Source organism: Cyclopterus lumpus, chromosome 1 (genome assembly GCF_009769545.1).
Source record: "Cyclopterus lumpus isolate fCycLum1 chromosome 1, fCycLum1.pri, whole genome shotgun sequence".
In the NCBI taxonomy this organism is placed as follows: domain Eukaryota; kingdom Metazoa; phylum Chordata; class Actinopteri; order Perciformes; family Cyclopteridae; genus Cyclopterus; species Cyclopterus lumpus.
The window spans coordinates 3,724,353-3,744,755 of record NC_046966.1 but is presented as its reverse complement, the minus strand read 5'-3'; the positions used below and the strand labels follow the sequence as shown (position 1 = coordinate 3,744,755).

At 44.1% G+C, this 20,403-nt stretch overlaps 4 protein-coding genes across 4 annotated transcripts; 1 reads left to right on the top strand and 3 right to left on the bottom strand.

Moving 5' to 3' along the window:
* Positions 1-253: 253 nt before the first annotated feature.
* On the bottom strand, positions 254-4,019 carry rpl9 (ribosomal protein L9). The gene is made up of 7 exons (XM_034540544.1): positions 3,601-4,019; positions 3,372-3,487; positions 2,847-2,942; positions 2,502-2,634; positions 2,118-2,198; positions 1,214-1,343; positions 254-390 (listed from the first exon to the last, which is right to left on the bottom strand). Exons 1-6 carry the CDS (start codon positions 3,644-3,646, stop codon positions 1,237-1,239), a joined length of 579 nt encoding a protein of 192 aa, XP_034396435.1. The 5' UTR covers positions 3,647-4,019; the 3' UTR covers positions 254-390; positions 1,214-1,236.
* A 772-nt stretch (positions 4,020-4,791) lies between these two features.
* Positions 4,792-10,372, top strand: lias (lipoic acid synthetase). The gene is made up of 11 exons (XM_034534962.1): positions 4,792-4,946; positions 5,191-5,366; positions 6,109-6,202; positions 6,614-6,694; positions 6,883-7,039; positions 7,414-7,471; positions 7,567-7,695; positions 8,305-8,450; positions 8,526-8,596; positions 8,702-8,813; positions 9,679-10,372. Exons 1-11 carry the CDS (start codon positions 4,863-4,865, stop codon positions 9,738-9,740), a joined length of 1,170 nt encoding a protein of 389 aa, XP_034390853.1. The 5' UTR covers positions 4,792-4,862; the 3' UTR covers positions 9,741-10,372.
* A 67-nt stretch (positions 10,373-10,439) lies between these two features.
* On the bottom strand, positions 10,440-15,324 carry ugdh (UDP-glucose 6-dehydrogenase). The gene is made up of 12 exons (XM_034534950.1): positions 15,059-15,324; positions 14,111-14,272; positions 13,582-13,683; positions 13,285-13,485; positions 12,998-13,195; positions 12,248-12,395; positions 12,047-12,141; positions 11,827-11,957; positions 11,496-11,635; positions 11,229-11,320; positions 11,023-11,133; positions 10,440-10,930 (listed from the first exon to the last, which is right to left on the bottom strand). Exons 2-12 carry the CDS (start codon positions 14,270-14,272, stop codon positions 10,820-10,822), a joined length of 1,491 nt encoding a protein of 496 aa, XP_034390841.1. The 5' UTR covers positions 15,059-15,324; the 3' UTR covers positions 10,440-10,819.
* Positions 15,325-15,431: 107 nt separating this feature from the next.
* Positions 15,432-20,368, bottom strand: map9 (microtubule-associated protein 9). Its single transcript, XM_034528843.1, has 13 exons — positions 20,018-20,368; positions 19,692-19,782; positions 18,921-19,385; positions 18,641-18,807; positions 18,429-18,537; positions 18,258-18,325; positions 18,107-18,168; positions 17,864-18,020; positions 17,513-17,602; positions 17,243-17,404; positions 17,009-17,154; positions 16,671-16,806; positions 15,432-16,537 (listed from the first exon to the last, which is right to left on the bottom strand). The coding sequence occupies exons 1-13, from the start codon at positions 20,087-20,089 to the stop codon at positions 16,418-16,420; spliced, it is 1,845 nt and encodes a 614-aa protein (XP_034384734.1). The 5' UTR covers positions 20,090-20,368; the 3' UTR covers positions 15,432-16,417.
* Between the last annotated feature and the right edge of the window lie 35 nt (positions 20,369-20,403).

Genomic DNA, 20,403 nt, shown 5'->3' with positions numbered 1-20,403 from the left:
AAATGCAATTCCAAACAACAAATGTTCCATTTAAACTTTTGAGTCACAATTATCGTTGTTCAGTTTGTGTTCACGTCTCATTTCTATTTTGGCCACCAGACCTCAGGAGGTTGTTTGCTCCTGAACTAATGCTTCATGTAGTGTTTCTGGCAGAATAGAAATACAACTGCATTGTGTTGTGCAACCCTGTGTACAGTGTCACTTACAGATATGTGAATCAAATAAAAGGTGACAAAAAGATGCATAAGACCGATTGATTGGAAAAGTTGGTAGTTTTATTGGTCATGACAGGACATGGTGAACAATTATTCGACATCTTGCTCCACCACAGTGGTCTTCTCGCTGCCTTAGATGACGTAGAGGAACTTCCAGATGTTTTGACCGAGGCCGCTGAAAAGAAAAACATTCGTTATCACGATATGCTAAATTACTGAGACCTGAATGACATGAGGACTATTAAAGATAATGTCTAGTTTCTCCAGAATACACGTAAATAAATCAGATTTTAGATGCCGTGGTTAATCTTAAATGAGGAAATTAAACTCAAGTCAAAAACTCGACAAGCCATTTCAGGCAATAAACACATGGCTGGGCAACAGTTCATTAATTAATTAATTCCAGTGGAACCATATTGTAGTTGATCCATGTATTGTTTTACAAAAACTGTGTTCCCACATCAACTAAAAAGGTCATCTAAATGTAGATTGTTCTTTTCCTATTGCAGAAATTAGACTCAAGTTGTGAATTAATCATTACTAGTTTTTTTTAATACCAGGAAAATAATGCAACTCTAAATCGACAACTAATTGATTAACTCTTTGGGTTGATTGTCGATCAATTGTTTCTTTTCTCAACAGTTCCTGGTTCTAGATTTATTTTTTTCAGATTTGATGCCTATTTGACAAATATATTCTGTGGTCAGATTTAACGAGCTTTTTTACAGATCTTTTATTTAAAAAAATATTAACCAATTTGATATATAATAGATGTAAGAATTAATCCTGAAAATAATCAATTAATTAGTAAAAAAACAGTATCATGAAATTGTACCGTTCTGCACAGCACTAAAGAGTCATTTATTAATTAAACATGTGTTTGCATTGCAAAGGAAAAAGTGAATAAATCTAACAGAAAAGAGCCATTAAAGAAAAGAAATGTGTCGTTGCATCGCAGACAGGCAAAGATACAGAGAACGGGCTTCGGCAGCACTCACCTCAACAGGTGTAGATGTAACTTTTACTTAGATGCGGCCACGACGGTTCCCTTCTCAGACACGTAGATACCGTCCAAGAACTTTCTGATATCCTTATTTTTTACTGTGGTGGCCTGTTGGATCAGAGCAGCTGGAACAGAGAAGTTGGGATGATGAGCAACACAATGATTACAGGAAGTACAGGATCACAACAGTTGGGATGTTTTGGCCCTGTAGCTCACATTTGTACAGACATGATGTGATGCTAGTTAAGTCCACATCACATGAAAAGTGGGATTTTATAGATACGCAAACATCTTTTAGGGGATCAAACTGTATTTGGCAATATCAAACATTAATAATCTGGTGTCAGGGAGGAAAGGTGCTTGCAATAAAATGGCACCCACTGAAGAAAAAAATCTAAATTAAACAGTGATAGTATATTTTGTACATAATTTTGTAGATAATAAAAAGGTGTCGACATCCTTGAGGTCATAGATAACTGAAGTTAGTGGGGTGCGAGCTAGAACAGGCATTGAGAGATGGAAAATATAATTTTAGACAGTTTTCTTCTTTGCTTCAAATTATTTTTCTCTTCAGAGCTCTAAAGGTTAAGTCACTTTTGTTCCAGTCATCACAACTCTGCACATACGCAACTTAGACTTTGCCATTAAGCAAAATTGTTTAGGGAATGCAATTAAATGCGGTGTTTTGAAAAAGTGCTGGAACAATTTACTGTGCATTTAAAATCCAAAATATGGCTACAATTTCCATCAATGACAAATCTATGAATGCACCCCAAATGGTAATGAGGAAGCTCCCTACCGACGGTAATACAACACCACGCTTAGGCAATAATGACAAACACCCCAACATTTAGGTTAAGGAGAGTTTTAACAGCTGTAGAGAAAGAGGAGACACGTACCCGAGTTTGACACCAGCTCAATGTCGTTACCCTCCAGCACCAGCTCGTCCTTCTGGGCAGCCGAGACTGCACAATTCACACCTGGAGGAAGAGATGGAAAATATGATTTTAACATTAACAAAAGGGGATTAAATTAAGGTCAAACGTTGGAACATTAACTACAATAAAGGGGTAAAAACAGGCTGCCCATGTACAGCCTGCTGTAGGACAAGATAAATTGCATCAAAATGCCTCACATTTACCCACACGTGGTAGTTATCTGGACCCACACGATAAACTAAATCTATATGGTGCTAAAATTAGCTCCCTTGCTTCTACAGGGAATAATTACAATATTCTTGGAACCCCAACTACAATATTACCCAAAACTTGCAGCAGACTCACCTGTCCTCATTCTAACACGGCGGATGTACTTCTCTCCCAGAAAGTTCCTGATCTCCACCATAGCTCCAGTCTCCTGAATGACTACGTTGATTGGGAAATGGGCGTACACAGAACGCATTTTGTACCGGAAACCCTGCAGTCAGACAGAAGGCATTGAGTCGAGGCAAACTAAATATATTGTTCTCCCAACAATAACCAGTCGGGCAGAACAGAAACCATGACGACAAAACATACTAATCCCACCAGAAGAGCTGGGCACAGACATTATAGCAGGTTGGCCTTGGTATCATTAGCCTTTTGCCAATAACTCAAAACAGCATCAGACAAATTCAACTGTAGTCTCACCAAAGTGACTCCCTTGATCATGTTCTGGACGTGGCTGCAGATGGTGCGGACTGTGGCCAGCTCTTTTCTGTTTCCCCACCATTTATCCACACGAAGCTGAGGAAGACAGTACGGCAATACATGACTTTCACTGTCGGGAAAAGCAAAGCAACTCTTAAGACGTCACTGACCTCTCTGATTTTTTTCTAAATGCAGTAAATGCTAGTTGCAGCCCTAAACTGTACATCACCTACAGACTCCAGGACCCTTTTCAACAATTAGCAATAACAGAGCTGTTCCACAGGTTCCGAGTCATTTAGGTGCATCAGTACAAGGTTATTGTTATCCAACTTACTTGTGATGACACACGCAACAACATGTCATTCTACAGATGTCCCACAGTTATAATTAGGCAGTAAACAACTAAAATTAGAGTTATTGAACGTTTACACCATCACATGAGGGGGGGTCGCCAGAGCCTGCCTACACATAGCTGTCAGCATAGAGCACTAAAGTTCCTACTAGTGGAACCGTGGGGCTCCTCACCTTCTTCTGTTTCTTGCCCAGCAGACTGAGCTCCAGGTTGATGTGGTTGAACTCCCGGACGAGTTTGCCGCGGGGCCCCTTGACGGTCACTGTCCGCCCCTTCAACCTCACCTCGACTGCGAGAAACACACGGAGAGAGACACGCGTTTAGAGGCCACACTCCACACGAGTCGATGCGAACACACGGATTCCCTCAAAGCAGCCGGCGTCAGAGTCCCTGGTGTCTTACCATTGTCGGGGATGTCGACAGTCTGACTGCTGAGAATGGTCTTCATTCTGCGGAAGAGAAGAGTGCGTGCGTTTAAAAGCTGGGAAGCTCGTTTGCGTCCCTCATGATACGCGACAGCTTCGCTTCTCTAGTTCGGGTTAAGGGGATGTGTAACATTAACGTTGACCCGCCATGTTGCACATCCCACAACGACAGCACAATGTCCGGTTTCGAGTGAAAACGCGGCCCCCGTAACGCCGGTCAGAGTAGAGCAGTTCTCTCTCTCAACTAGCATCTGTGCTAATGGCAACGCAGTGCTCCGTCCATACATGTGTACCACTGAGCAGGCATACTTGTGACACGTAGCAACGTGCGTGATAATAAGTTGTCGACACAAGAATACCTGAAAGTATTTCATACATTATATGATTGAACGTGCAACGGCCCCGACCACGGAGACCCGGCGCTACAGCACCAGGCCTCAGGCAGACAGCGGAGCGTTAACCGATGGAAAAAATACCAACATATTTCTTAACAAACCTAAAGTAAAAAGGCAAAATACAGCTTATGTAGTGAACGACAATGATGTTCGCATCTGGTGGTATGAAATTAAGCAAAAAAACACGCTTAATTGACACAGATGGAGTTAGATGAAACCCAAGGAACAGTTTCTCGGCTATCCTCACCTCGTCGGTAGAAGAGGAAAGGAGGAAGAAAGGACGTCACGACGCAAATGTAGCGCACGTAAGTGACGTCATCAGGCATTATAAAACAATCACAGATCTCATGATTCGTTTCTTGGTGTTTGTCGATTATGGTTATAACACAAATGTACAGTTAGCAACATACTGTAACTGTAAACCTGGGAACAAATACAGACAACTGACATACAGTTGTTGTTTTAAAGTCAATATGTTCGCAATATTCCTCCCATTTAGCTCTGCCCCATTCACGTTCGTTTATAAAGATCGAAATTACATCCAGTTGGATGCGAAAAACCTTTTAACTTCAGCTCTCTACATGTTGGGTCTTATTAGCATACAATAGGTTTTAAATCTCAGTCCAACCTCAGGTTTAACGTGTTCAATAAAGTTTTGATTTTTTTTCTTCAGAAATTAAACTTGGTTAAGCGCATTCAAACGGTGTGTTGGAACCGACTCATGAACGCACTACACCGCAATCCTAAATTCCCACTCTGTGTACGCCACGTAAACGCAGCACCAGACCAAAGCAGCCGCTCGTCGAGGTTTGTTGCCAATGACAGTCGCCTGCTAGCTAAAGTCATGGCGCTGCTCAAGCAGAGCTGCTGTGTTGCTGGCCGTTTTTCCGCAAACCAGCTTCGACTGAGTCCCAGATGCGTCCCACATGTGAGTATTTCCACTGCTCGAAAATTCTCCAAGTCACAAATACCGACGCTTCTGGGTTATCTATTTACGGCCATCGTGAGCAGTGAGCCTGGCTACGGGCCTCGGTGGACGTATGTTTGGTAACCAAGCCGTGTTGACAATAAGGCAGTTTATAACTCCCCGAATAAGGGACTTATATATATATATAAGGGACTCGCAAACACCCCGTGGGCCCTGAACCTAACCCCTCGGTCCTCCTCTGCAGGTTTACACCAGGAGTCTGACAACTGTGGCGAAACCCTCCCCTGACCGGACTGGCAGAAAGAAGGAGCTGCTGAGTGACGACGGGCCCGATCTACAAGACTTCATTTCAGGGGAATTATCGGAGAAGAGCAAGTGGGAAGAGTACAAAGGCAGCCTGAAGAGAGAGAAGGGAGAGAGGTGAGGCGGCAGCGATACTGGGGGAGAACAAGGCGGAGAGAAATGGGAATTCTTAGTCCTCTGTTGTATCTGTGAGTGTAGAGTGTTATCAGATGAGACCCAAGCAAGTCGAGTGCGGAAATGAATCACGCGCATCTCTCTTGTCAAACACTGCTGGGCAGTGCACACGGAATCCCTGATGGACTCCATTGAATCTCTTGAACCTGGATTGGTTCTCGTTCACCAGGAAGTGATTGTGTTGCCATTGGTTGGGCCACGTGACAAGAATCAAGTGTTAGTAAACACACACGGTTTGCGAGATTGGTGTGTCAACCTGCACATTAGGGATTGTTGGTCTTCTTCGTCGCCAGTGTTTTGGTACATTTAGTAAAAATACTAAATGTTTAGTGTGTATGTATGTATGTATGTATGTATGTATGTATGTATGTATGTATGTATGTATGTATGTATGTATGTATATATATATATATATATATATATATATATATATATATATATATATATATATATATATATATATATAAATAAAGCAGCAATGAACAACGTAGAATATTCAGTAGGACTGCTTTATGGTTTTTATGAATATACAAGATTCAAAAAGCGTCATTGATTTGCCGTTGAGTTAACATTCTCTTTTTTGTGTGTGTGTCTGACTTCATCCACACCTTCACAGAGAAGAGACCTCTTTGCACATTCAGTGAACGTCTCTGCTGTTATTTATTTTAAAACATTTTTATGACAGGCTGCGCCTTCCTCCATGGCTGAAGACGGAGATCCCCATCGGGAAAAACTACAACCGGCTGAAGAACACGCTGAGAGACCTCAACCTGCACACTGTGAGTAGAGGGATGGCTTTGTGAAAGGAGCAGTCCACTTGAGTGAGTGAAGAAACTCAGCGGGGGCTTTGACATGGCATGTTTGGTACAGTTCTTTTTCATTTTTAAAGAATATTTCTTAACAAATGTTATTGATACTCATGACCATCCGATTACATTTTTTGGATCATTTAAAACATTTAATAATACTAAATCTCGGCGGAGTGGGCGGATCCAAAAGTCTGGACCCAGGGACGCAGTGTTTAGCAAGAAAGAAAATAAAGTCTGTCACTCTGATATCTTGAGACCCATTTGCCTGAGTGGTTATAGTGAGTTATTACCATAAAGACTAATATATCTGATTCAGCCTGGTGACCTTGTGTCACTTCTTGTGCATTTGAGGACTTTGTGTGGGTGTGTGTGTTTTCTCAGGTGTGTGAGGAGGCCAGGTGTCCTAACATTGGGGAATGCTGGGGAGGAGGAGAATACGCCACAGCCACCGCCACCATCATGGTTAGTCTCCCGGCACACAGGCTTTGTGGTGCGACTGAGTTTGACTGATAGTCATAGAAAAGTGGAAGCACACTCTCTCTCTCGCAAGAGAACATGATGATGATGATGATGATATCTGTGTGGATTATTTGCTCCCGTCATACGACGTGCATATCACAAAGTATTCTTTTGTCCCTCTTTTCATGTAGCTGATGGGGGACACGTGTACCCGCGGGTGCAGGTTCTGCTCCATAAAGACGGCTCGTCGGCCTCCACCTCTGGACCCAAACGAGCCCTACAATACGGCCAAGGCCATCGCTGCCTGGGGGCTGGACTACGTGGTTCTCACCTCAGTCGACAGAGATGGTAACGGCTCCCACACACAATGCGAATTTACAAGTTTAAAGTTTTACAAGGAGAAAAGGAACTCTCTTGTTTTTCTCTGACTTTAACAACAACACACACACACACATGCGTGCAAATATCCACATTAAACGCGTTGCATGACACTTTCCAAACGTACCGTGCTTTGTTTCCCCAAATGCAACTTATATATCAGCACAAATGTTTTCAAAACACTATTAGTCATATATTTCCAAATCAGTGTTTTACAGAATACACGTTTCCTCTCAGTAGATTTTAACCAATTCAAATGTCCACCGATTTCAACCAACCAACCGACTTCTCTAAATGTTAGCGTACAGTGATGCCCTGTATGGTCACATTCTTTTCTTGTGCAGATATCGCTGATGGAGGTGCAGATCACTTTGCTACGACCGTCATCAACCTGAAGGAGAGGTATAATCTCTCATCGCTTTTGGATCACCGGGTGTTTTTAGTTTAACATTGGTGCAAAATTAATAAATAAGCATTTTTTGCCATCTTCATCTCAGGGACTCTCGGATCCTTGTCGAGTGTCTGACCCCGGATTTTCGTGGTGACTTGGCTGCAGTGGAGAAGATCGCCCTGTCTGGGTTGGATGTGTATGCCCACAACGTGGAGACGGTGCGAGAGCTGCAAAGGTACTGCCTCAGCATACGGCCCGTTTGACCGACCTTTTATATATTGTCTGTCTTCTCTTTTTATAAGTTTTCATAAATGCTCAAAGTTAGAAGTTGAGCGTCCAATCTCTGTTTCAATGTGAATAAACGTCTGCATGCCTTGGAGCCATCAGCTCTTCAGTAACCACAAAAGGAACATGTGTTTACTTTAAAATGTGTCATGTTTGGGCTTTTATCTGGCAAAGTTTCAAAGTCGCCAACGTCACGTTAAAAATACTAATTTATTTAAATAAATAATACATTATTTAAACCATAGGAACAAATATGATTTGAATAAAAAAATATTTTAATGTGTGTACATTATTGTTTGAATCAATTATTAATAAAAACACACTTTTCAGGTTGTGTATGCGAACTGGCAAAAAACAAGTAGTCAGTCATAGGCAGGAGCACAGTAATACACACACTGACCAGCAGGGGGCACAACAGATCCAATTCGGCTCAGATAAATAGTGTGGAAGCTAAACACAGGGAGGACGCACTGTGCACGTTAAAATATTAATTGTTTATGGTAATCTGTTTGTATATTGACCCTTTTCATTATTTCAAGTGCTCATGGTCTCTCTGTAGGTTTGTTCGTGACCCCAGAGCGAACTTTGACCAGTCCCTGAGTGTCCTGAGGCACGCTAAAAAGGTGGAGCCCACCCTGCTCACCAAGACCTCCATCATGCTGGGGCTGGGCGAGACGGACCAACAGATACTCGACACCTTGACCGGTGTGTACACATAGATAAGACTCCGATGCAAAGCACAGCAATGTCCTAACGCATGCTGTTCTGGTGATGTTGCAGAGTTGCGAGAGGCAGGAGTGGACTGTCTAACGCTGGGCCAGTACATGCAGCCCACGAAGCGCCACCTAAAGGTGAGCGCGTCACACTTTGCCCGTGTACTAAGGCAGCGGCACCGCAAGATCAATGCCCATTCTGTTACGGTAAAGCACGCTGCGACGACGTGTGTTTGGGTGTAGGTGGAGGAATACGTCACTCCGGAGAGGTTCGCCCACTGGGAGAAAGTTGGGAATGACATGGGTTTCGGCTACACAGCCAGCGGGCCACTGGTGCGGTCCTCCTACAAAGCAGGTGAGAAACACGCTCCATCTTAATCCCTTAAGGACTTTATTTAATGTCCATGTTATCCTCCAGCTGCAGCTCAAACTCAGCTTGAAGAGGGTTTCCAGACTCATTTCTAGAGGTCTAATATGTACCTCTCTGTGGAAATCTGATTTCAAAAGAAGTGCAGTCTGTGGCTATAACATTAATTTTGAAATCAGTACTTCCTCATTATCCCTGAGTGACAGCCTAAAGTTGTGTGCTATTAATCTGAAGATAAATTATCTTGTAACTATAGACCATTTCCATTGAAATCTAATCTGACATTAGAAGCAAGTTGGCTCATGAATGAGATTTTAAAGGGCTTTTATTCTGAAATTCAACATAATGTCCTGATATTCTGAGGTGGTCTGTTATCAATCTCAAGTGAAACTAGTCACTTAGTGTAACTTTCTAAATGTGATATTGTGTACTGTCACTTTCTCACATACCTGTATTGGCATCAAGACATGCAGGTGGTTTTGGATTGCGATATCCGAAACTGGTTCAGTGAGGTCTGCGGCTTCAGGTTCAGCTTCTTTTTTTTAAAATTACATTTCCACTACTTTGAACTTTGAGTTCTCAAAACATCTTCAATTAAAACATAAATAATGATAATATAATTTTTGTTTTGTAATTTGGGTGAATTCTCCCTTTTTAAAATTCTTATGCAAAGATCAAGGTCTTCAGTTCATGGGGAACCAAAATAGGTTGTGGTCACAGCTCGCAGCCAACCAGTGCTAGATTAACGCCACAAATAATATTAATATGAAACATAATAGACGCAAAGGTGTGGGTGTATTCTTAAGGGCCAGAGAGAATACCTAATTTTCTAATGTGACTTTTCTCCTGACAGGCGAGTTCTTCCTGAAGAACCTGCTGAAGAAGAGAAAGGGAGACGTCACGGTCGCCAAATGAAAAGCACAGAACCGGTATCTTCTAGAGGCCGCCTCCCTTTAGTCCCTAACCCGACAACTATACGCAGTTAGTGACAGCTTTACTCCTGCCATACCATAATGCGTCACGGTCAACCTTATTAAACGAGTAGTAACAAAAAGAGAACAAAAGAATGCCGGTGACGTGAATTTATGTAATACAGGGACCAGTCTGTCCCGTTTCAACGCCACTCCTCCTCCAGTTCACCGGTCGCAGCTCGGAGGAATAAACGCTTCAGGGAGAGGAGATCAAAGAGGCTTGTAGATAAACTGGGTGCAGGCTCCTAAATCACAGCTCCCTCCCCTCAGGGCCGTGGACTTCAGGCAGAGAGCTACTGAGCTTTGACCGCGAGCTCCGTTCATGAACTCTTTGGCGTGCTGCTGGTTCAGAATTGATTTATTGAAGCTCTGAGGTGAAAAAGTACAGTTTGAGCCTCAAATTGGCCTTTTTCATATCCAGAAGAACGAGGAGCCAATTTGGGCTCAAGCTACTTTTTTCAAAACAAAAAAACTATTTCAACTTTACACTTGGACAAGAAAGATGTGCGTTGTGTAACGAACAAATCTTTAAAATGTACATTTGTATTTAAAGAATAAACTTATCAGTGAACATTTCCTGTTTTTCTTTTTACTGTCACTTTATTGTTCTTCATTCCATCTGAGTCTGAACAATAGGCACAAATGGAGGATAGGCGTCACGTTTTATTGCATCGTTGAAGTAAAAAGTCACTGATACAAAGGACAAACATTGACATACAGTAAGATGATTTATAAAAATATCATTTCTTTTAAAAACGGTATTCCATTTTATATTTTTTTGCAATGAATCAACAATACATGATCAAATAGTAAATACTGTAAGAAAGTAGAATTCTTCCAATGACCTTCATCACATTCACACAGTTTGGGCCTGAAGGCTCAACTTCCTGTCCTCTCAGACCTGCAGGGCAGCAGTTTCCCACGCTGCCCTCTGATCCTGAGGGCAGGGTGGGTGTTGGACCTGAATGACAGGTTTTACCAGCAATAAAAGGGTTTATATAGGAATGTGGGTGTGGGTGCGTTCTAGACTTTGGCTTTCTTGGCAGGAGGTTCACTGGCAGCGACGCGGGGACCAACGGCTGCCGGGGTGTAGGGGATTCGTGTCGCCGCTACTTTCTTACCGATGGTCTCGATCTGCGGACAGAAAAGGCAGCGGCTTTAGTTTACATTGTGTGCGTGAGGCGACGCGGCGCACGCGAAGCGCGTTCCCACCCCCGTCCGCTTACCTGGAAGCCGATGTTCTGAAGGGGAGCGTGGAGGTTGTCCAGCACCCTGCGGCCATCGAATATGAAGGCCGGCTTTAGCATCTTCTTGTAGATCTTCTCGTAGTCCAGCTCCTGTGGGGGGAGGAAGGAGTATGAGGACTCAAAGGTCTTTCTTTTCCCCTCCAAGATGAAGCAATTAAATTTAAAAAATAATGCGTGATTGTGACCTTGAACATGTCCCACTCGGTGCAGATGACCAATGCGTGTGCACTCTGGCAGGCCTCGTAAGGGTCGGAGGTCACGGTCACCAGCTCCGACACTAAGAAGAAAAGAACAAGTCTGTGTCAGCGAGTGACTGAATGGTTTTATCTTCATCTGGTGACCTGTTATATTGTTAGCATTGTGTACATTTCGTATTGCAACTACCACACAACAGTTTACCTCGAGATTCAACAAAAATAAAATACAAATGTAAGAGGCAAACAAACAAACACCTCTTCCTGGGTTGTCCTCTGAGATGTTGGGCTGGGAGAGGTCATGAATGATCTGTTCCTTGAGGACTTTGGGGTCGTAGATGAACAGCTTGGCTCCCTCATCCATCAGATACTTGGAGATGTAGATACTGGACGACTCCCTGGAGTTGCAACACACACACACACACACACACACATTCTAGTGTCCACTCCGAACAGGGCCACAGTTCAGCACCATATGTTGGCAGGTTGATCACGTGGAGTGAAGTGTGATCACACAAACAATCCCGGGTTAATGAATAACGCAACAAAGCTGTTGGAAAAGAAAAAACAGAACTGGAATGAGACTGACCTTGTGTCGCCTGTGTCCTTTTTGAAGGAGAAGCCCAGCAGAGCGATCTTCTTCCCGGTAACGGTGTTGAAGAGGCAGTCGATGATCCTGCAGGCGAACCGCCGCCTTTGGTACTCATTCATGTCGATCACCTGAGAACATCACGAACAGATGAGGACACGGTGAAGAGGAGAGGCCTTCAGGGAGAGAAAATATAACAAAAACTAGATGTAGTGCTCACCTGCTGCCAGTAGGAGGCTACCTCAGGCAGGTTGAGGGCCTCGCACAGGTAAACCAAATTCAGCACGTCCTTCTGGAAGCAGCTTCCACCAAAACCTGACCGGGGTGTTAACAGAAAGCGACGCTTAGTCCGCGTTTAAATTCACGAAAAAACTGTACGTGGAAGCTCACGGTTGAGATCTTTTTGATGCGTTTTCCTTACCGATGCTGGCTTTGAGGAACTTGCTGCCGATCCTCTGGTCCATCCCGACGGCCTTGGCGACCTCTTCCACGTCGGCCCCGGTGGCCTCACAGAGGGCGCTGATGCTGTTGATGCTGCTGATCCGCTGTGCCAGGAATGCATTGGCTGCCTACACACACACACACACACACACACACACACACACACACACACGCACACACACACACACACACAGGTATATTTATTTATTTATTTTACACAATTTCAATTCGTCAAGAGAAAGCGAATCGGCAGCTATTCCTATTAACCAATTGTTTTAGTCAGTCTTCATTTAAATGTGGCAAATATTCACTGGTTCAAGCTTCTCCGGTGGGACTTTCATGCGTCTTCTTTGTCATTGAAGATAGTTAATTCAATACCTTTGGGTTACAGAATATGGCCCAATATGGTTAGAAATATTTATAAAATATCCAATTAAAAAAGGAAAAACATGTACACATAAGAACAACAACAATCTTGATGCGTATGTCTTAAGATGTGTTTTGCAGCCAAGAAACCACATATTGAGTTTTACAGTGTATTATACGACTTCTCAGTGCTTTCTTCCTGACAATTTATCAGTTATGGTACATTAACACAAAAACATTTAAATATGTGATTTTGGGGTCTGACATTTATAAGAGGCATTGTCATTATTTTCTGACATCATTAATTGAGACAATAACCAGCTAATTAAATTAAAATGAGCGCAAGTCGCCGGCCTCCGCTCACCAGTTTGGACAGCTCGGATGACCATGTGTTGGTGGTAATGATGCGAGCTTTCGGCACCCAGTGCTCGTAGACGGCACACAGCGCTCGGATTGCCCTTTGACCTTCGGCCGTTTCGTCTCCGCCGATCAGGACGCGGTCTGGCTCCGTCAGATCCTGCACCGCTGTTCCTTCTGCAAGGAATTCTGGGTTGGACAGCACCTACAGCAGCAGCGGCGGCGGCACAACAACAACATCAACCCCCGCAGAACAGATGTAAAAGAGTTTCATTCTAATACAACAATACACACCTGTAGGTTCAGGCTTGGCTTGGTGTTGGCATCGAATATTCGTCTAATGCTCTCGGCAGCTCGGACCGGCACTGTGCTCTTCTCTGTGACAATCTTGTAACCGTCAGACACCTCCACAATCCTCCGAGCGCACGCCTCAATGTATTTCAGGTCGGCCGCACGACCCTTCCCCATCCCGTAGGTCTTGGTTGGGGTGTTGACCTGTCCAAGGACACACACGTGTTATACAGATTTGTTCCTGCAGCTAGTCACACTGTGTGTGTGCGTGTGCGGGGGAGGGGAGACTGATGGACTCACAGAGATAAAGACGAGGTCCGCGTCCTTGATGGCTGAGTCTATGTCCGTAGAGAAAAACAGATTTCTCCCCCTGCATGATTCAACCACATCTTTCAGACCCGGCTAGAGGGGGAGAAAGTGAGGAAAATTAGTCGTCGAGGGCGTGTCAGTGGAACAAACATGCCAGAAACAGTAAGACAAGCTCTCAAGGTTCTGCTCACTGACTGATCCTTTAAGTGAGTCATGATGATGTAACACCTTGTGGTCGAGGCTGACGTAGAGAAGTTGCGACACCGGGCAGTCTGGAACTAATTCATGTTTCTATGCTCCCACGCCAGGGGGGTATTTTACAAAAAGCCTTTGGCTGGAACAGTTGCCTAGCTGCATCTTCTTTAACTTAAACTCATGAAACTGGTAACTCCCTCAAGATAAAATAGTTCTAAAATGTGTAATACTGTAGGAGGAAAGGACACTAATACAATATGTCCTGGTTGTATTAATCCTGTTATAATACACTCAGCGTCTTTGGATAACTACATTGATATGATACCTCATATATGGGCAGCGTGTCCGAGTTCCAGGCTTTGATGCGGGACTCGTTGACGTCCACCACGGTCACCGTGATCTCCGGACACATGTGGGCGATGACGCTGCACGTCGGGCCCCCTACGTACCCAGCACCAATGCAGCAGATCCTCTTTATCTGAAACATCTGCAAAGGTAGAGAGAGAGAGAGCAGAGGATCGAGAGGAGAAACCATGACGCATTAGAGAAGAGAGAAACTTCTGACGTTGATAAATACCAGTGGGAAAGTCACTTTACAATATACTCTTACTTAAGGTTTTACAACAGTGTACACCTGTGTGTGTGTGTGTGTATATATATATATATATATATATACACACACACACACACACACACACACACACATACATAATATATAGTAGCTGTGTGTGTTATATAAATAAATAATAATAATAATAATAATAATAATAATAATAATAATAATAATAATAATAATAGCAGCTTCGTTGGTAATAAAAGTATTCATTAGTTGCAGCATGTCCGTTCATGTCAATGTGCTAAAAGTGTCTCTCCCTTCAAAACCTCCACAGACTGACCCAGCGGAACCTTTCTGTTGGTACTCCATTACCAACAGAAAGGTTCCGCTGGGTTCGGGTCTCTTTCTAACCCCTCTTGGCCCTCACGTCCCCCCGTGTAAAGCAGTGGCCCGGACACGGCACCAGCCGGACCGTCGCAGCCTGGTGGAGAATAAAGAGCCTTTCATCGCCCGTCCCACAGAGACGCACACAGAGCTTTCCTCACAGATACTTTTCCGTTAGGTTGGTTTCATTCACGTCGGTAACATTCACGCACAAACGGGGAGCCCGACGACGTCACGCTCCCCTCTCCTCCGCTGACCGAGAGCGAGCGAACTGAACACAACCAAAGCAATGAATGGGCGTCAGTGTTGAGCCGCTAGCTAACGTTACGTTACCTTTGCCAACTCGACAGCCAGTCAACTCCAGGAATGCGCAGATTACGGTAACGGTTAGCGCCTCTCGTCAAACGGGTCGAAACAGCCGTGGGTTCCGGAGCCGGTGTTGGTTCACGGACGATAAATGTCTTCAACTAACTGTTAAAACCGAATACTAACTCGTACCACCAAGGCTGCTCTCCGAGATGTTCCTGCACCGCTTGGTTATACCTCCACTGAGGTGCGCTCCTTCTGGAGGGGAAATATAGCATCGGTCTGCAGCACTCCAAGCAGCGCAGAAGATGCTTCCGGTGTGGCATTTCAGAGTAAAAGCACCAAACGATCTATGTTGTCACTCAATATAAATAGAATAAAGGAAGTACATCGCGATGTACTGACAAGTGTCATTTGACAGAAGTATAGTTTTCAGTTTATTCGCTGCGGATCGATCCAACACCTCTCTATATACATATACAAAATAATATAACGTTTCAAGTTTGCAGGACTTATTGCTCGTGTATTACTTCTATTTAGATACATTTTCCAGTCTTTTATAAGGAAAATGAGAAGGAGCAGATCTAACAGCAAGCCATGAACAAATTATAATACAGCTCTATTTAGGACAATTAGATTTCACTGTGTCTTGAGTTTAAGGTCCAAAATGCTTCTCTTTGCAGAAATCGGTGTAAAGTTTATTGTGTTGTTGCATCACTAAAGACATCCTTAAAGAATTGTCGTCGAAAGTAAATGTTTTGGATGGTGGAAAAAGATAAATGCAAAGGAAATGAATAACAACCTTAAAAATGTGACAAGCAAAACATTCCCTGCACTCTTAAAACTCTTAAATTAAAACAAACAATGAAATCATGTTGTACATAAAATAAGCGCAGCTTGTTTTACAGATGTATTTCTAAGAATGTGACCCAAAAAAATCCACTTGGATATCAACAGCAGTTAAAACTATACTATACAACTACTATAACAGAAGAGGAATCAGCAGACCAAACATATTAGCTTTTTATATCAATATAGTTTTCTAATTGTTGCTTTACATTCAGCTGTCTGAAATGGCAAAAACGGATCACTGCATTTAAAAACTAAATAAAAAAAGGGTTTTGTTACTGCGGGTTTCCTTTGACACCGACATGTCAAGTCAAAGGAACATTTTCCATTTTTCTCAACCTAATGCAAAGTTTAAACAACAAAATTAAAAAATTGCACCAATGCTGCTGGCTAACACAAAACCTCTAATGTGTACAAAATATGTCTGTAACATTCAGCAGCTGCCATCAACTATGTTTAAAACAAGACATACAGTACACACTTGAATGTAACACAGAACCCCACAGATTTCTTAAGGGCGGCGTGTTGCACTTCAGGTTATTTCCTAAAGGGTATGGTTTTATTGGGCGGGCTCCACGGAGGAGGGGGGCCGTCTTGGAGGATCGCTTGTATTCGTCTTTCTTCTCTTTGTCTCTTCTGTTCCAGATCTTTCCGTACCTGTTGGAGAAAGAAAGAAAAATATATCAGAAATATGACCTCTTCCTGATAACTCAGATTTACAGAGTGAGACCATCTTTATTTGAAACCAATGAGGAACCTTCGATGCCACTTCTCAAGTCGTTCTGCTCACCAGCCAGCTTTCATACATCTCCAAAGACATTTTATCCCTCTCCTCCTTCATGTAGCGCTCCTCCTCGACTTTATTTTGGATCTCTTCGCGCTCCGTCGACACTTTTTCATGGAGAACAACCGTCTTCTTTTCACTCCTTGAACATTTTAAGAAAAGAAAAAAGAAAAGAAATTGTGGCTCAACATCGGGCTTTGGCTGCCACCTGGTGGTTGATCATGTTCACACCCACGAGTTGAACCAACTGCTGATACAGCTATTTGCACTGATTGTCCAACTGTGGGCCCCCGTCAGCGGGTACGGCAGCTGCTTCCTAGAAAAAGTCAACGATTCCCACTCACCAGTCAGAAAAGGCAGATGTGCTGCCTCTCTTTCTTTCCTCCTCCTTCTCCTGCTTGCTGAACCGCAGCTTGTTTTCAGCCTCTCTTTGCCTTCTGGCCTTTGCTTTGAGGAGATGGTCGTGCTCCCTTTTCCATTGTTCAAACACCTGCAGGGTTTATAACATCACCGATTAGCACACCGTCACACGGAGGGGCTTAACTGTAATGCACAAGAAAAGAAACCAATCGAGGAACCTGTTTGGCAGAGTGCTTCTTTTCTTCGCTCTCTTCGGTCGCTCGTTGCACTTTTCTGAGCGCGTCCTGCTTTTCTTTGGCTCTTGCCTTCAGAGTCTCTGCCTTCTTTTCTTTCCAGGCCTCGTATGATGAGACAGAATCTTCCTTTTTAGCCTCTTCTTGCTGTTATTGGTTGGTTTTTGTTGTTTTTTAAAGAAAGCAAAAAGTCTTTATAGTGTTCTATTACAATGTTGTGTGTCTTATTTCCAATTTACAGAACAGATTACTCACCCTTTTCATCTTTTCTCTTAAAGTTCCCTCCTCCTTCTTCTTTATCTGCATGTTCTCTCTTGACTTTTCCTTTTTCTTCCGAAGCCATTCCTGTTAGAAATACATGTCAGTGGGAGGGGATTCCAGACTGAACTGGAGATACTCTGATGTACTCGGCCGACAGAAAATCATCTTTGTTGTCCGGCGGCAGATGAGAAGGAAAATAAGAATCTGCCTCCCGAAGGCCTGTCTTTGAAATTAGTTATTTTATGACATGAGGTGTACCCGATCACAATGTAATAAAAGCTCCCCCACAACACAAACCAAAACACTGCAGAGTTTTCCAACAACGCGGCTCTCCGTCACACCGACCTGGTACACGGCGGCTCTGAGGGAATCCGCCGCTGGGGGCTGAGACTCTTGCGGCGGGACTTTACGGTCCAGGAGTTGGAGAGTTCCCAGGTACCTTGACTCCACTTTTCCGGAGCACACGCTGTGCGATCTCCGAGTGGTCTGCGAACTCGATGTCCTGATTCAAATAAAAAAGGCGAGCCGGTTCAGTTAACGACCCAGTACGCCGTCCACAGAGCTTTAGGAGGCGGCCTGCTTACCAACCTGCTGTCTGAGGATCTTTGGTGGACACTGGAGAGCTGCTGCGAGTGCCCTCCCGAGTCGGCCTGAGAGAGACAGACAGTGGACACATTCAAGGAGAGAACCAAGAGGCCGAGCACATGTCCAAGGTGACACCCGATAACAGAGGCCTTACGGTGAACTCTTCAAATGATGTGGAGTACTTTCTCCCCTGCTCCTGGCTGTCACCGGAAATGAAGCCATCTAAAAAAACAATACGTACAAAAATTCTGGAGGATAAATGAAGCCAAAATGACAATTTTATTTTGGAAACTGAGCGCACGGTGCCGAGGAGGCCGACTGTCACCTCTGGATCCCGAATCGACTGTGGTCTTGGTGAGGAGCTGCGACTGCTCACTCCGACTCGAAGGGGATTTGCTGAGACCGCACGAAACCGCGGGGCTTCCTTCTGTCCACTTTGACAAAAAAAGAGAGGGGGAGGGGGGGGGGTCAAAATTAGAATTTGTTTGTTTGTCTAAACTACGTAGCCCGACGTTCATGTGGACCGCGGCTCCGTACAGCGATGTTGCTGGACGCGTCAGAGGAGAGGGGGATGGATGCGGAGGACGTCCGGGGCCGGCTGAGATCCGGAGATGCAGCGTCTTCGGCGGTCCTCTCCGCGGCGCGAAGGCTCAGTCCGAGAGTCCTCTGCCTTGGTTTGGGCCTGGGCGGCTCCCTGTTGGTATCTGAAAGAAGACAACGGTTTGTGGAAATATAAATATAAAAAACAAATATCTGCAAAAGTATCACACGCAACGCGCCCTTTGTGTTACTTCGACATGAAGCGGTGCAAACAGACCTGCTGGTACCCGCGGAGCGTGGGAGCTGTCCTCTGGGACAAGGTTCCCCTGGTCTTCTGGGACAGGGTTCCCCTGGTCCTCTGGACCTGGGGTCTCCGCCACACTGTTGTCAGACGGTAAGGGCAACGGCCCGTCCAGCAGGGAGTCATCTGATGTGTGGTACGACAGGGATTTACTTGAGCTCCCTGTCGCGACCCGGGGATCGGCGGACACCACAGAGTGCCGTGAAGACGAGGAGTCGTCTGCATTGCTGCGCGGACCGGCGGAGGGGCCTGATGCGTCGCCGTCCGAGGGAGAGACGATTTTCTGGGTTTTCACGAACGAAACCCTCTTCGCCCTGCCGGGCTGGCCCTCATCATCTGAGATCTTGAAGTCGTTGATGATCTGGGGTTCACCATTCGCGGCTTTGGTGGCGCCGGCCCTCTTCTTCTTCCTTCTCGATTTGAGGAGCTCATTCAAAAAATCTGTGGAGAGAATTTTTTTTTTGAACAATCTAAATCTAAAAATATACATATATAATATATATATATATACATACATATAATATATATATATACACACATGTATATATATATATATATATATATATATATAAATAATATATATATATACACCCATATATATATTTATATATATATATAAACATATATATATATATATATATATAAAATATATACATATATCTACATATATATATTTATATTATTTAGCTTCAATATATTGCTAATTGTTTTTCATGAAAATAATATTTTCACGCTGAGCCATCTCACCGTCTTCATCTTCATCGAAGTCATCGGAGTACGAGCATCGATCGGTTTTGTTTCTGCTCGCCCTGGCGGAGACCGCGGCTTGGAGTTCGTCCTGCAGCGACATCATGCTCGATTAGACTAGACTAGATTAGATTAGACTAGACTCGTTGTAACTTTATGCTGCTCCCAAGTACAACAATAAGCATATCACAACACACCATGAGACGCATGCACGTATAGCGTATGGAATAAGTATTCATGGTAAGTACATGCGCGTGTCGGCTTAACAGGCCCTAGTTAACGCGAGTCCAGTCTGTTCTCATTTGGTAGAGACATGGATACTTTACCTGAAACGTTGTTCTCCTCCTCGGTGTGTTGGGGCTCTTCGTGTAAACCAGAGTGCTGAACTGAGTCGTCATTGTGAACGCTCTTCTCTGAACGCGCTCATCCACGTTAGCATGCTAGCTAAGCTAGTGTTCGCTCTATGCACCGTGACAAAGTAACGGGCTCGCGGTGCTTAGTAGGAGCTAGTATCTATTATAAAGGACCCTTATGCTGGGTGTGTCCTACTCATTACACACCATACAGCTATTCATACTCGGTGCAGCCGAAAGGCACACGGACTTAGCTCGCTAGCTAACTTGTTGACGGTTACCCTGGGAAACGTGGAGGACAGTTCCGTTCCACTGCGCATGCTCAGGTTTACAAACTACATTTTAACAACCAACCAAAA

What these genes read in the sequence shown, in the direction of transcription:
- rpl9 (XM_034540544.1), bottom strand. Translation starts at nt 3,646, where the DNA reads ATGAAGACCATTCTCAGCAGTCAGACTGTCGACATCCCCGACAATG. An exon ending in TGTCGACATCCCCGACAATG is followed by an intron (nt 3,488 to 3,600) that starts GTAAGACACCAG and finishes TGTTTCTCGCAG; the next exon opens with TCGAGGTGAGGTTGAAGGGG. An exon ending in CCGTGTTAGAATGAGGACAG is followed by an intron (nt 2,199 to 2,501) that starts GTGAGTCTGCTG and finishes CTCTTCCTCCAG; the next exon opens with GTGTGAATTGTGCAGTCTCG.
- lias (XM_034534962.1), top strand. Translation starts at nt 4,863, where the DNA reads ATGGCGCTGCTCAAGCAGAGCTGCTGTGTTGCTGGCCGTTTTTCCGCA. An exon ending in ACGGTGCGAGAGCTGCAAAG is followed by an intron (nt 7,696 to 8,304) that starts GTACTGCCTCAG and finishes GTCTCTCTGTAG; the next exon opens with GTTTGTTCGTGACCCCAGAG. An exon ending in CCACGAAGCGCCACCTAAAG is followed by an intron (nt 8,597 to 8,701) that starts GTGAGCGCGTCA and finishes GTTTGGGTGTAG; the next exon opens with GTGGAGGAATACGTCACTCC.
- ugdh (XM_034534950.1), bottom strand. Translation starts at nt 14,272, where the DNA reads ATGTTTCAGATAAAGAGGATCTGCTGCATTGGTGCTGGGTACGTAGGG. An exon ending in AAGGACACAGGCGACACAAG is followed by an intron (nt 11,636 to 11,826) that starts GTCAGTCTCATT and finishes TTGCAACTCCAG; the next exon opens with GGAGTCGTCCAGTATCTACA. An exon ending in CCGAGTGGGACATGTTCAAG is followed by an intron (nt 11,134 to 11,228) that starts GTCACAATCACG and finishes CTCCCCCCACAG; the next exon opens with GAGCTGGACTACGAGAAGAT.
- map9 (XM_034528843.1), bottom strand. Translation starts at nt 20,089, where the DNA reads ATGACGACTCAGTTCAGCACTCTGGTTTACACGAAGAGCCCCAACACA. An exon ending in TCAGAGCCGCCGTGTACCAG is followed by an intron (nt 17,603 to 17,863) that starts GTCGGTGTGACG and finishes TATTTCTAACAG; the next exon opens with GAATGGCTTCGGAAGAAAAA. An exon ending in AGAAGCACTCTGCCAAACAG is followed by an intron (nt 17,155 to 17,242) that starts GTTCCTCGATTG and finishes TAAACCCTGCAG; the next exon opens with GTGTTTGAACAATGGAAAAG.